Source organism: Marmota marmota, unplaced genomic scaffold (genome assembly GCF_001458135.2).
Source record: "Marmota marmota marmota unplaced genomic scaffold, marMar, whole genome shotgun sequence".
Lineage (NCBI taxonomy): Eukaryota > Metazoa > Chordata > Mammalia > Rodentia > Sciuridae > Marmota > Marmota marmota.
The window spans coordinates 15,157,385-15,171,679 of NW_026000174.1; the positions used below are offsets into that span (position 1 = coordinate 15,157,385).

A 14,295-nucleotide genomic window follows, 5' to 3' on the forward strand; every position below is an offset into this window, starting at 1 on the left:
CTTTTCAGCCCACTGTGTTGGTTTGGCCTCAGGGCCAGGTTGGACCCAAGGCTACATTTCCATGGCTCTGAAAGGCACTGATTTGGGCTGTCCTGAGCCATTCTTCATGCTGTTTGCATGATTAAGCTGGGCAACCTGTGTCCCTGGGCAGAGGCTGGGCTGGCTCTGCCAAAACAGCTCTATGCAGGAGGAGGAAGGAGACCAAACCAGATTTCCCTGAGCCCCCAGCCCAGGTCTCCCTGTACCCCACAAATGCTGCAAAGACGCAAACAGACAATTTTGTTAGTCACCCTCCCCCCAACTTTAGAGAGGAAAAGTGAGGAGATACATATTTTAAAAAGACTTTTTAAAACAAGAACACTGTTTTTAAACAAACACGCCAAGTCCTTCTGGGCCTTCTTCCCCATTAAATCTGGAAGCCACCCCCATCCTGTGGGCTCTGGAGCCCTGTGAAGCAGAGGGAAGCTGTTCTCCAGCCCAGGCTGTGGGGGCGTAGTCCTAGCGCCAGAGCACAACCTTCCTGCCCTGGTCCACGCTCACCACGTGGCTCCCGGAGCAGCACCAGGCCACAGCGTTGATAGCAGCACTGAGGAGAGGGAGAGTAGGGTTCAAGGGGCAACAGGAGCCAGGTCTGCAGCCTGGCTCTGCTCCCCAGTATTGGACCTAGATAGTTTGAGGCCCTCTGTGAGCACATTTCCTCATCTGTAAAGTGGGTATCTATAAAACACATGTGGAAGGATACCTGGGTGCTGTGAAGGGTTGGGGGGGTGAAGGTTTGGAGACAGGGGCTGGGAGATGTTAGAACCTGGTGTCAGGCAGGACTAGTAGGAGGGCAGTGTCTGCTCACCAGTGGGGGCCCTGAAGGCTGCTCTCCAGTTTCCCAGTGTCAACATCCCAGATGAAAAGGGCTCCATTCGAGGAGCCTGCCAGTGCATAGCTTCTGTCAGGGCTGCAGTGGCCACAGCAGAACAAGAGAAAGGGACTCAGGTAAGGACACACACAAGGACCAGGTGGGGTGTACTCGAGGATGGGCAAGCTCTTACAGACACACCTGAACACAGCTTTGGTCCAGTCGGAACCACATTTGAAGCCATCAGCCCTAAAGACAAACAGGGCTGGGGTCAGAATGGAGATCACTGCCAGTCCTGTCCCCAACCAGGGGCTTTGAGAGCCCCATCTCTATAAGGTGTCAGGTACCTCAGCAGGTCCTGGTCAAGAAAGGCAGAGAACTTTTACAGGAAAAGAGAAACACAGCTGCCCCAATAAAGGCCACAGGGTCAACAGGCAGAGGATAGTACCTGAACACCTGGCGGATATTGCTGACCCGGAGGTCAATGACCTTGAGTGTATTATCTCTGGAGCAGATGAGCAGGTGCAGCTGGTCATGGCTGAGGCTCAGGGAGGTGACCCGGCCCTGCACAGGAATGACCTGGGTGCAGCGGGGACCCCTGAGGAGACAGGAGTAAGGAACAGTCCCCCAAGCCATTCCTGAAAAGAAGGGACTAGGTGTGGTCCCCTTCCTAACCAACAAAGTCCAGAGGCAGGTCTCTGCCAGTAACTAATCTCCCTTATCCCTACACCCAGCTCCCTCCACTGAGGAACTTGGTCAGACTTTGATTTGAGAAGGAGCCCTTGAAACCCTTGGATCACTAAAATAAACACTGGAAGAAAAGCAATGAAAAGTCTGTCTTGAAAAACTTGAGAGAAGGAAGAGCTTCAAAGGGCAGTCCCTGCACACCAGCAAGACCAGCCTACATGGGCCCTGCACTGGCTCCAGCTCTGCATTTGTAAACCATTCACCCAATGCTGGGCTCTTCTGTTCAAAAAACAACTAAAAACATTTCTTGGTTTTTTTATTGAAGCGTGGTAGCCAGGCATGGAGGCACATACCTATAACTGCAGCTACACAGGAGCCTGTGGCAGGAAGATCCCAGCCTGGGCAACTTAGCAACACTCAGTCTCAAAATAAAAAGTAAGAAGGGTTGGAGATGTAGCTCAGTGGTAGTGAACCACTGGGTCCAATCTCTGGCACCAGAAAAAAAAGTAGAAATAAAATGGAAAAAGTTGTTTGTCCATCTTGGTTGTAAAGCCCAGGCAGTCAGTACTGGACTGAGAAGTCACAAGGAAAGTGGCACAGCTTCCCAGGGGTGCTATGCCTCAAGGAGCTGTGCCCAACAGAGGATACCAGCTGGTGGTGCCAGCCCCATAGCTTCACTCCCCCAAGGAACCACCACGACCCTTCCTGCCAAGGAGCAAGAACTCCAGCACTCTGACCCCAGGTCCACCAGCCACCCACAGTCTGCCTGTCACCTGCTATCCCAGAACCGGATCTTCTGGTCATTGTGGCCACTAATGAAGATGTGGTCCCCGCACACCACGTCGTTACAATAGGAAAGGACATTGATAGTTCTGGAACCTAGGGACCAAGGGGTAGAGCCCAGGGTCTCAGAGGGTTGTCAGGAGCTAGCACAGTAGACACGTAGAGATGCTGAGGTCCAAAAGGGGCAGTGTTCTCCCAAAACTAGAACCCAGATCTTCCCATCCCAGGACTCAGTCCACCTCTTCTTCATCTACCCAAAGCTTAAAGTCATGAAGAAATCAGATAGGGAACACCAATGGGGCACAGAGAAGGATGACCTTGGAAGGTTTCACCCAAAATGTCTTTGAATCCCAGAGCCACTCCCAGAAAGCAGGGTAGGTTCCCTTGTATCTGAGGGAAGGGGGGATGGGAGGTGGAGTTGGAGCTGAGCCTCACAGTAGGCACGGCCAAGGTCCCACTCCTTCACTGTCCGGTCTCTGCTCCCAGTCACCGCCTGGTGTCTTGTTAGCTTGAATTTGGCAGCTGTCACCTTGTCCTTGTGTCCAGACAGTGTTTCCTGCCCCCATCCCAAGTCTGGATCAAAGGCATGGCCAAGACCCCATAATAGCACCTCCCTCTCCTGAAAAAGGACCCTTGACCCTTAGGCTGCCTTCCCAGTCAGGTCTCACCTTGGACCGTGCCTCTCCCACCTTCCAGAGCTGGGCAGCCTGATTGTAAGTAGCTGCCAAAACCTGGGAGCCCTGGAGAGATGGGGAGTGTTAGAGGTCTGAGTCTAGGCCTGGCCAAAGGCAGCATCTTTCAGTCCAGAGAACTATGGTAGGGGTGGCCTTAAAGGTTCCCATGGCCCAAGTCATCAAGGAAGACAAACGAGCCTCAGGCCAGCAGGAATGGTATATGCAAGAGCCCAAGGACCCAGCTTTTGGATACTGTTACTGATGGGAGCCTCTGCCCACTGGTATAGAGACTGGGGTGTGGGGGGATAATCCCATGCTACTAGGGCAAAGTCCCCTCACCGAGGGGTCGAAGTCCACACTGGTGATGCTGCCACCAGCTCCCTCAAGGGTCTGGTTGGCCTCCAGACGACCTGGCAGGGCAGGGGGAGAGCAGGGAAAGGAACAGGTGAAATGAGGTCACTCACAAAATAGAGGAACTGGAACCCAGAGTGGGAACAGGAGTCTCTCTTAAGTTAGAGCACAGAATCACGGAGTACAGTTACAGCCTCGGCTGCAGGGGCCTGATGGGGAAGCTAGGCATTTGCCAGACAGGGCTAGAGAAAACCAGAGAGAAGGGACTGTCCATAGGTCACACAGCAAGCCAGGCCAGACCAGCTGGAGATTTGCCTCCTCTAGGAAGCCCCCAGGGGTTGGCTCTGAGTCCCTAACCCAGTTATAGAACACAGAGCTTAGCACAAGATGGACAGTCAATGTTTGTCTCCTGACTTCTGGCAGGTGGAGTGATACCAAAAGAGGTGATGGCCTGGTGAACCCAAGGACTTGTTCCTCAAAGGTCTGTCCCTGTAAGACTGATAAGGGACCTCCCCCTCCCCCAACAGAGGCCCATCTGCACTCAGCCCTCCCCATCTTGCAGGCCTAGGGGTTCTACCCTTCCTCGGAGAGGCATCCTCAGAGTCCTGCTCCTGCGGAGGGGTTCTCTAGCTATTGCTCACAGGAATGTTCCAGGTAGAGGCAAACACAAAGAGGCCCACCCAGGAGCAAGCTGAGAGTAGTAGATCTTTAGAGAAAGTACTGGGTTGGGCTGCAGGGAGGGGTCCTTACCTCCCACCACATTCCAGAGGTGGATAAGACAGTCAGCCCCACCAGTGGCCAGGAGACTGCTGTTAGGGCCAAAACATACAGCATTGACCTCAGAAAGGTGGGCATCCTGTGGGGAAAGGGGAGGTTAGTGACCCAGGCCTTCCCCACATATGCTTGTTTGTGCCCCCTCACAGGCTCACTCTCAATGTGCCTGTGCACACATACAGCCTGCTGCTGGCTTGGTATCCACACCCCAGGTCTCTGCCCAAATCCTGAGTTTCAAACTTAGCCCCAGCAAATATCTTCATTTCTGCCTGGTCCCCTGAAGCAGCCTCCCAACTGTGCCTCCCAACACTCTCATTGGGCCACCTACTCTCTCAGCCTCCCATCTCCGTTTCCAGTCTATGCCCCCATTGTAAAAAGCCTGAGCAGTTCTCACCATGGCCTGTGGAGATAAACTCCTGCTGGTCCTGGGGGTCTTGCTTGCCTGGCCTGCTCGGGACACCCCTAGTGCCTGCACTCCCATATTGGCCCCCACACATGTGGCCCAGTTCCTCCCTTACCAGGACATCTTGAGCCCAAGTAGGAAGTCGGGCAGCCACACACACAGGGATGCTCTGGTATCGCTGCTCAGGGGCACCCCCAATTGAGTGACCTCTCCTCTTCTTGAAACTGCAGAGGTAGAGTCAGGAGGATGTTCACCAAGGCCTTCTGATGTGGGGGCTTCAAGCTCCCCAAAGGCAGCAGCAACAGGAAACAGACATGGCAGTAGCAGAATATGGCCCCAGGATCCAACCAGCTTGTTCCCCAACCCAATCTACCCGGGATGGAGTGGAGAATACACAGAAAAGCACAGAACAAGGGCAGGATTGGTGGTTGCAGAGAAACTTCAGGGCTAATGGTTAGTATTGGCCTTGCCACTGCTTGGCTTTGTGACTGAATGAGTTCTTACATTTCTGAGCCTTAGTTTCCCAATTGAGTGGGAGTTCCCATTTGGCCTCAGGCTGGAACTCTTGGTCCCCTGTGAGGACCTTGGATAAGGACAGATCCCTTATGAGCCTGGAAGATAGCTGAGTAGGGGTTAAAAATGAGGTCATACACCTGGCTCCTGCCTCTGGGGCCCAAAAGAGATACACACAGACAGTAGGCACCATATGGATGAACAGACGAGGCACATACAGAGACCAAGCCTGGGCTCCAGAAGCCTGACATGAGGCTCCAACAGGCCCAACCCCTTCACATACACAAATACACACACTTACTCTAGCAGCCCCTTCACCACATCCACACAGTGGGACAGAGTCAGAGAGGTGGCTGAGGCAGACCTGGGGCAGAACCGAGAACCACGTGCTAAGGGACTGGCTGGTAGGTGTGCAGATAGCAATCATTCATCCCTATACTTTGCTGGAGATCTGAGGACTCATAATCTCTAGAGCCTAGAACAAGAACTTGACTCCTTGAAGACCAGGAGGGTTGTAATCCAGACCAACCCAGGAAAATGCAAGCAGGGAGAGACTTGACAATGGAAGTCTCTACCATGATGGTAAGAACTACCAACCCCCCCACCCTCAGCAAATGCTCACATACAAAAGCTCCTGGGAGGCTGAGCTAGGGCATATGGGAGTGGGCAGATGAAGTGGCCTCAGGCTGGGACAAGGCTGGGGGCAGTGAGGAGGGGAAACCTAAGCTTGTTGAGTAATCTCAGAAATGCCCAACTGTACTGGGATGTCTCAGCCCACCAGGGCTGCCAAGAACTTTGGAGACCTGTTTCTCAAGCCCCTCCGCAAGGTTCCTTCACTATCCCAGGACCTAGACACCAGGGACCTACAAGAAAAGACTGAGGAGAAGAGCCTTCAGGCTGGTAAATGGAGCCAGGAGAGAGCAGCCTCAATGACAAGTAAATCAAGACTTGGGGGGACTGAGAGTGTGAGCAAACATCTACATTTGTTCTTATGTTCATACACACTAAGGTATTCGCAACCAAGCTCGTGCATACATATGCCCATGTCCTTGTGTATACCTACCCATGCACACACCTGTGTTTACATATATACATGCCTAGGACAGATGAGCCCTGGGCCTTGCCCACAGTTCCCTCCTCATGACACCCCTTCACAAGCCTTAAACCCCACCCGAGAGCTCTGGTCCTAGGAAGAAGAGAAAGCAGTGCATGTTCAGTGAAAATGACCCCAACTACCCCAAGCACTGTAGGTCAGACCAGTCCTGGGCTGTACCCCAGCTTCTCCCCAAACTCCTAGCCCCAACCCACCAGCTGGCCCAAGGTCCTAGAAGAAGACAATGGCAGCCTCAGAATTCTGAGACAGCCAACTGCGTCCTCACCTGAAAGGCCTTTTCCACTTCCCACAAGCCTCACTCTCCAGGGACTCAGGCTTAATAGCCAGAGCCAGAGTCTCTGTCTGCTCTCTGATCCCATCATGTAGAGTGTGTGGAATCCTGGGAGAGAGGAATAAAGCTCAGGAAGACCAAAGCAACAGGCCAGCCCCTCCCTGCCCAAGCACTGGTTACGGTGAAGATGTGAATTCCGAGCATGGAAGGGTCCGAGTGGAAAGGAGGAGGATGTGCGGTGGGCACATGAACTTGCTCACACAGATCTTCAAGGATCCCGTGGACCCTGGATCGCTGCTGTGTCCACATGCAGTCAGGTGTACCAGTGTGGGGGAGTGGGGAAGATGGAAAAATGGGCAGACAGTCCGGCAGCTACAGAGTACAGGGGTCAGATCCGGTCCCTCCTCACTCTTACTCGCTGATGCTCACAGTCCGTTTGGCAGCCTTCTTTAGTTCCTGGGACACCCGCGCCTGATTGGCCCTAGTGGGGAAAAAAGCATCCTAGGAGCCAGAAGATTCCAAGGCGGGGTACCAAACGCCCCTGCCTTCAGGTTCGAGCCTGACTTAGTCCATTCTCCCCAGGGGTCAGTCCCCACCGCTGCCTTTCAGGCAAGGGCGAGGCCAGACTCTGAGGAGGCTAGCCACAGAACAGGTTGGGGCCCAGCCCTCCTACCGCTCTCGGCGCTCGTTGCGCAAGTTGCACTCCGCTGCGGCGCGCTCCTTGCGTTGCAAGAGCTGCTCCAGCAGATTGAGCGCCTCCTCCTGGAGCCTGCGCAGTGCCGCCTCTTGGTGCCCAGTGTGCACGCGCAGCACCTCGTAGGCCTTCCGCTGCGCCGCATTCTGCTTCTGTAGCTCCTCTACGAGGCTGACCTGCTGCGCCCTCGCCTCCCGCAGCTGCGCCACGCGGGCCTCCACAGCCGCCAGCCTGGAGGACCCGAAGCGCAGGCAGTGCATCCCAAAAAGCTTCCATCACCGCCCAGTGGGGACCCGCCTAAGACCCCAGAGAGATCTACCCATGGCCACCGGCCAGCCAGGTGGTTAAGCCAAGTCCCCAGCCAAGCCTTCGCCCTCAGAGCCGTGCAGTTCGCATCCCCCAAACACAAACCAGGGGTCTTTGGTAGTCATGGGGAAAGCTGTTGGGGCCACGCAATAACCCTACCTGGGGCAGAGGAGGGCACGAACCCTTTCACCCTACCGGTACTCACCTGCTTTGCCGCTCCTCCAGCTCCGACTGCAGGGCATCCAAGGCTGCACTCTTCTTCACCACCTGGTAGGCCATCTGTGGGGGCGGACAGGTGGTCATGGGCACCTCTGGAGGGCTCACACCAGGCTTCACGCCCCTCTCAGGCAGGAGAGGCTGGAGGGACAGAGCCTGCCACCACCTTCCACGGCCCCTTCCCAACAAGGCTCAGATGAGTTTAGGATCGTGCATAAGGATGCAACAGAGGCTCTAGGCTCAGAAGTCTGACTCCTGAGTTTCAATTCTAGCTGTGCTGTGCCACTTATTTTCTCTGTGACCCTAGGGGTGTACAGTCCCTTGGAAAGTGAATCTCCTTAGCAAGCTTCGTTTTCCTCACCTGCAAAATGGGAATGATAGTGCCTACCTCCATAGGGTTGAAGGAATGCTGAATGAGGCAGGGGTACAGATGAGATGACCCTCACCCTACCTCCATAGAGCAACCCAGAACTATTATAAAGAAAAATATTTAAAATAATAGCACACTGCTACATCGATGTTCATAGCAGCACAGTTCACAATAGCAAGACTGTGGAACCAACCTAGATGCCCTTCAATAGATGAATGGATAAAAAAAATGTGGCATTTATACACAATGGAGTATTACTCTGCATTAAAAAATGACAAAATCATAGAATTTACAGGGAAATGGATGGCATTAGAGCAGATTATGCTAAGTGAAGCTAGCCAATCCCTAAAAAACAAATGCCAAATGTCTTCTTTGATATAAGGAGAGTAACTAAGATCAGAGTAGGGACGAAGAGCAGGAGAAGAAGATTAACAATTAACAGGGATGAGAGGTGGGAGGGAAAGGGAGATAGAAGGGAAATTGCATGGTAATGGAAGGAGACCCTCAGGGTTATACAGTGGAGGGGGTAGAGAGAGAGGAGGGGAGGGGAGGGGAGAGGTGGGGAGGGGAGGGGAGAGGTGGGGAGGGGGGATTGTGGAGGATGGGAAAGGCAGCGGAGCACAACAGACACTAGTATGGCAATATGTAAATCAATGGATGTGTAACTGATGTGATTCTGCAATCTGTGTATGGGGTGAAGGTGGGAGTTCATAACCCACTTGAATCAAAGTGTGGAATATGATATGTCAAGAAATTTGTAATGTTTTGAACAACCCACAATAAAAAATTAAAAAAAAATAAAATAATAGCAGATGGTTATCTAGCATTTACACGTGCCATGTTTTATTCTGAGCACTCTACACATATTAACTCTTTTAATCCCCATAATAACACCATATAGTAAACCCACCAGCTTCGTTTTACAAATGAGAACATTGCTACAGAGAAGTTAAATGCCTTGTCCAAAGTCACACAGCTAAGTGACAGTTGATATTTGAACTCAAGCTACTTAACTACATCATGCTCCAAGTAAAGTGTTGATCTACAGGGAGGGTTCAAGGGATGTGAGTTCTATTCCCTGCCTCTCCAACATTTGGCTTTCTTTACAATCCCTGACCAACTGCTGGCCTGCCCAAGCACAGATCTCAGAATACAGAAGCACACAAGGCTAAGAACAGGAATGGACTGTGAGAGTACTGAACCCAGACTGAGTCCTAGAGCTGCCCTGACAGCCCGGAAGTAGGGTGAGAATCATTACATGTTTACCCCTGCCTCACTCCACATTCCTTCAACCCCAGAGCCAAGAGATGGGCCAGCCATGAAGATGAAATTTGGTTCCCTTCTTTCAATGCTGAGGGGTCAGTGAGAGAAACAGATCCAAGGCAAGGCAGTGCCCACCAGTGTGGTAAGAGGAAAATGAGGGCCAGACTCTGAGCACCTCTGGCCCAGCAAATAATCACAAGGAAGGGACGGGTGTGGGGGGGTACTCTTATTGCTAACATCTGTTCCTGGTACTTTCTCACAAGGGCTTGGTAAGGATGGACTGAGGTGCGAGGCTGAGGCTGTCTACCTGCACTGATACAACTCCCTGGGTAAGGGACTGGGAAGACCCCCTGCACATGCAGACAGGGCCCCTACTTTCATAGCTGGTCCAATTTACAATAATTATAATCCTTCTCACCACTGAGCAACCTAATCACCATCCTCGTCACCTATCACTTGCTTTCATTTCTGTTGTGTTATACCACTCAATATTTTTTTATTGGTACTTGTCAAAATTCAAATGATAGGAAAAAAATTCAAATGATAGAGGTGGAAAACAGATGAGTGGTTACTACCAGTGGTTAAGGATGTTTGGGGAAGGGTGAGTGTGACTAAAAAGGGATAGCAAGAAGGATGTCTGGTGGTGATGAAATTGTGCTGTATCCTGATGAATACAAATCTACAAATGTTATGGCATAATGTCACACCATTATCAAGTTGCAACCACAGCATCAGCTCTGGGGGAGAGGCTCTCAATTTGTCTATAGCCCCTTCCCACACTTGTGTTGGGCAGGTGACTTGGCTTACTGTAACTGGACACATGTTTACTGGCCCATCACACTCTCCTCCCTTGAAAACTCCACAGGGCCAGGTCTGTTCACAGCTGCACTCCCTGTTCCTTGGACATAGCGACTGTCAATAAATATTTGTTGAAAGAATGAAGAAATCACAAAAAGTAGATTTGTGTGGGTGGAGTTTCAAATCTAGAATCCACCTCTCTAAGCCTCAGTTTCCCCCTCTGTACCTACAATGTAGAGAATTAACTAAGCTAATGCTTGCCTAGTGCTAAGTGCTATATTATGGAAGAGATGGTGACTTCATTTATTATATTTATTTATTTATTTTTATTTGTGGCCCTAGGGGTTGAACCCAGGAGTACTCTACCACTGAGCTACATCCCCAGCTCTTTTTATTTATTTATTTTGAGGTAGAGTCTTATAAGTTTCCTAGGCTGGCCTCGAGCTCACAATCCCCCTGCCTCAACCTCCTGAATCATGGGATTACAGGGTGCACCATCACCCACAGCTGGAGATGATTTTAGATGTGATGTCTCAGCTGAGCAAGAGTCCAGTGTGCAGAAAAGAAGGCTGGGTAGAGACAGGTCCGAGAGTCAGAAGAGAAAAAGAAAGAGAAAATCCCTGTGGCCAAGGGAGCCAATGAGCACACCCAAATGAACACCCACATTTAAAGGGAGGAAGGAAAGGAGCCAGAGAAGGAACTCAGAAGTAAAATCTACAGATATAAGAAGAAAATCAGAGGAAATAAGTAGGGTACAACAGAAACCAAGAGATGCCATTGCAGGGGACAGGCAGGGCAGTAATGCTAGGTGGAAGTGCCAAGTCCTGCCTACAGACTAGATCAATCTTGGTTGTTTGTCTGCAAGTATATATTAACCATCACCTGATGCTGGGCCCTGGGGTTGCCTGGACAAGGGGTGAAGAGTAGGCACGTGAGTGGGGGAATAAGCAGAGTAGGCTAAACCATCTAAAAGGGGGAACAGGCTGCCAGGCCCCTACACAAGTCATCCACTTCCCTGAAGTCTTGTCTCACTCTTTACAGCCAATGTCGGAACCCACTTCATCCAGGGCTTGCAAGGGGCACACTGACACCCTTCCCAGCTTCATTTCCAGGCCTGATATACTAGGGCTCACTCAGTGCTTGCAGCACCAGATTTTAGGGGATGCAGCAAACACAGGAAGTTCTGCTCACTTCCTGGTTCCCTTGACAGTATCTCCCTGCCCCAAAGTCCTGGATCCTGGCCCTGCCCCATTCTTGATCCCTTCCCAGCTTACCTCACCACAGTCCAAGCGGAGCCCCTCCTCCTCCTCCTCCTGCCACTTCACCCTCAGAGTGCCTGGTGGTGAGCTTTGGTCTGAGTCAGGCCCTGACTCCTCCCTGCCAACCAACCAGAGAGAGGTGCTTATGTCCCCTCCATTCACCCCAATGCTCAAAGGCTCCCAGTGTCCCATGAAAAGCCTGAAATAAGAGCCGTTAACTTTTTCTTGAGGAAAATGGAAGCCTGAAAGCCACTCAAGGAAAAAGCAAGGACTGAAGAGCAGTCAGTGGTGGAGTGCTTGTCTAGCATAGGAGAGGCCCTGGGTTCCATCCCCAGCACCACAAAAAGAAAAAAAGGAAAGAGCAAATCTCAGAAATGAGCTTTCAGGAGTCCTGTGCTCTGGCCTTGTGTTTCCTTGCCAAGGACCTTCCTCAAAAAACACCTGCTAACTCTAGCCCCAACCCATTCCTTGATCTAGTCTTCACTCTCTCTTTGGAATAGGGAGCAAGATCCTTTCTGTAGGCATCAGGTAAGGAACAGGGAGATGGAAAAAGGCTAAGGGGGAAAGATAGGAGTGCAGGGTTAGGAGGTGAAAGGGATAGGAAAATGCAGAGAAAGAAGGAAAAAGGAGATTTTAAAGCAGCTGGCCTGGGGGAGGGCCTGCCTCTCCAGAACCACCCCTGAGTAGCAGCCAGGAGCCATTGAGGTGCTGGGAGAATATGACCCAGCATGGGGGCTGGTGGGCAGGAGGGACTAGAAACAGGCAGCCTTTTATGATCACTGATACATATACTTACCAGAAGCTCTGATGGGTGGCAGAAGTAACATCATTTGGCTTCTTATGAAGCTTCTCTGAGAACTTGGCCAACAGCTCAGCTTTTTCTAGGAGATGATTATCTGGGGGTGCAAGAGGGTGAGTTGGGGCAGAGATAGACACTTTCCAGCCAACCCCTAGCATACAAGTTACCTATGGCTAGAAAGGCTGCAGGAGTCCAGGGATGCTGGGATTGAGACAGCTACTGGTGGATGGGTTGTGCCCCTTGCCTGAGAGTTGTTTGTGCATCTCTACAGGACCTTTAGTGCTGGCATAGACCACCATGTCACCCAGGAAAAGACCTGTTCTCCCAAGGACAGAAGGACCCCTACTGCTGGCAACAGGATGGCTGAGTCCTGCCTGATGAGGGTCCTGAAGGACGCAAAGGGCCTAGGATTGATTCACCTCTGCCCCAGACAGGGTTGGCTCCAGAGCATGATGAAACAAAAAGCTGTACTAGCTATGACCTTCAGCAAGTCACTTCCCTTTCAAGGGCTCTAACTTCACACTAAAGTAATCCTAACTTCCCCAGAGTTGGTGCAAGTTCCCCCAGGTCAAAATAGAAAGTCCTTGAGCAATTATCCAACAGACCTTCTTAGGTTAGGTGGTTAGACCCTGGATTACACACACCCACCACCATCCACGATAACTTCCTCTTTTCAGTTCCGGCGCAGGCTGGGGGGTGGTAAGCCCAGGCCTAGCTTCTCAGCTTCCTTCCCTCACCCAGTGCCCTGCTTGTCACCTTGACAGAGGTCCCTGGATTTAGTCTAGTTCTCATACAAAACCCCACCTCAGCTGTAGTAAAGGCACAGCACTGGTCCCCAGCAAATCTTAAAAAGGTTAAATTATGCCTAATTTATATAGAATAAATCTGAGGCTTAGGGACATGAACTACCCAAGACCACAGAGATAACAGGAATTTCAGTCTTTCTGATTTCAGCCTTCTGGGTTGCTCCAGACCCTTAGATTTGGAAGTCCCAAAAAGGGACTGTGGGTGACTCTTTCCTAAAACTGGGAGGTTCCCCTGTCTATCGGAGTCCTTAAGTGAGGCTGCCTGGAGGTAGGGGAAAGCCTCAAGACCATCAAGAAAAAGGCCCAGCACCTGGAAGATTGCAGAGTGACTTCCCAGGATAAGAAACAGATTCGTTCTTGGGGACTTACCAAGATTAGCTACAGTGAGATAGCAGCAGGGATTGTGGCCAACCCCAAACTTTTCTCACTAGTTCCAGGGCAGGCTGGAACTAGTGAAAAAAACTAAAACTTCCAACCCCAAACATACAATCTCAGGTGACCAATGGTCCTACACACAGATCCACTCTTGTTCATCCCAAACTGAACTGCCCCACCCCTACCCCCAACGCACACTCCAGCTGCCCAGAAAGCTCCAAAAGAACCTGACTTCCCAGCTCCCTTAGAAATCCTGCGGGCCCCTGCTTCTCCCTCAGGCTGGGGTGTGCTGAGCACAGAGAAGCTTCATGTGTTCCAATCATCTATAGGCGGCAGCAGAGCCCAGATTCAGAGTTTTCTCCTTAGAGATTAAGAGTTTCACTGTTACCCTAGATCTACCAACAAGCGGCTGCTCTGGATAGTCCAGCCTTCTTCCTTCACTGGGTTAGAGACTAAATGGTCTGATCTGGTCCTGGGGACCATCTGAGAGGAAGGAAAGCACAAAAGACCTGGCAAAAACAATACTCAAGGGCAAACGTTCTAGGAAACCCAGCTCGTGGGGGTTGAGCCGAGCCTTGAGGGGGTATCAACAAGGATCTCTCCGCCCAAGAGAGTTCTAAGCAGAGCCTGGATTGGAAGGGACGGGAATCCTGGCCATTCAGAAGTGGGGCGTGGCAGACAGGTTCAAGTCGAAAGGCCTCGGAAGCCAGAAGGCGCCGAAGCACTTGGGTCACGGCTTGAAGAGCCAAACCCTCTTCCCAGGCCGGGAGCCCAGCCTCCTCAATGGCCATTTTCTAAGATGCCCAAGGGCACACTCACAGGCCGGCACCAGCTCCAGGAAAAGTGCCTTCTGCGTGCGGTCCCGCTGCTGTAGCTGCCGCACAATGTGGCGCTTCCAACCCGAGGTGGGGTCGAAGGATGCTTCGGGCCCTGCCATCGCCCGGTCTCCAGCCAGTGCCCCGGGCGCCGCGCTCGGTAGCAGGCGCGGC

The 14,295-nt window shown here is 51.8% G+C and overlaps 1 protein-coding gene across 11 annotated transcripts; it reads right to left on the reverse strand.

Annotated features, from left to right (window-relative positions):
* Positions 1-329: 329 nt before the first annotated feature.
* On the reverse strand, positions 330-14,289 carry Atg16l2 (autophagy related 16 like 2). Of its 11 annotated transcripts, XM_048788112.1 has the most exons (19): positions 14,126-14,289; positions 12,123-12,222; positions 11,342-11,444; positions 7,626-7,699; positions 7,094-7,345; positions 6,836-6,901; positions 6,415-6,528; positions 5,337-5,399; positions 4,638-4,746; positions 4,096-4,201; positions 3,334-3,404; positions 2,989-3,060; positions 2,756-2,876; positions 2,311-2,416; positions 1,891-2,025; positions 1,299-1,448; positions 1,052-1,099; positions 848-949; positions 330-586 (listed from the first exon to the last, which is right to left on the reverse strand). In XM_048788112.1, the coding sequence occupies exons 1-19, from the start codon at positions 14,241-14,243 to the stop codon at positions 499-501; spliced, it is 1,998 nt and encodes a 665-aa protein (XP_048644069.1). In that variant the 5' UTR covers positions 14,244-14,289; the 3' UTR covers positions 330-498. The 11 variants fall into 11 exon arrangements, 9 of the variants coding, with proteins under 9 accessions (XP_048644069.1, XP_048644072.1, XP_048644070.1 ...); XM_048788115.1 differs by lacking the exon at positions 7,094-7,345; XM_048788113.1 differs by lacking the exon at positions 5,337-5,399.
* Positions 14,290-14,295: the final 6 nt, after the last annotated feature.

What these genes read in the sequence shown, in the direction of transcription:
- Atg16l2 (XM_048788112.1), bottom strand. Translation starts at nt 14,243, where the DNA reads ATGGCAGGGCCCGAAGCATCCTTCGACCCCACCTCGGGTTGGAAGCGC. An exon ending in GCCACCCATCAGAGCTTCTG is followed by an intron (nt 11,445 to 12,122) that starts GTAAGTATATGT and finishes GTTGGTTGGCAG; the next exon opens with GGAGGAGTCAGGGCCTGACT. An exon ending in CCTCTGGAATGTGGTGGGAG is followed by an intron (nt 3,405 to 4,095) that starts GTAAGGACCCCT and finishes CTGCCCTGCCAG; the next exon opens with GTCGTCTGGAGGCCAACCAG.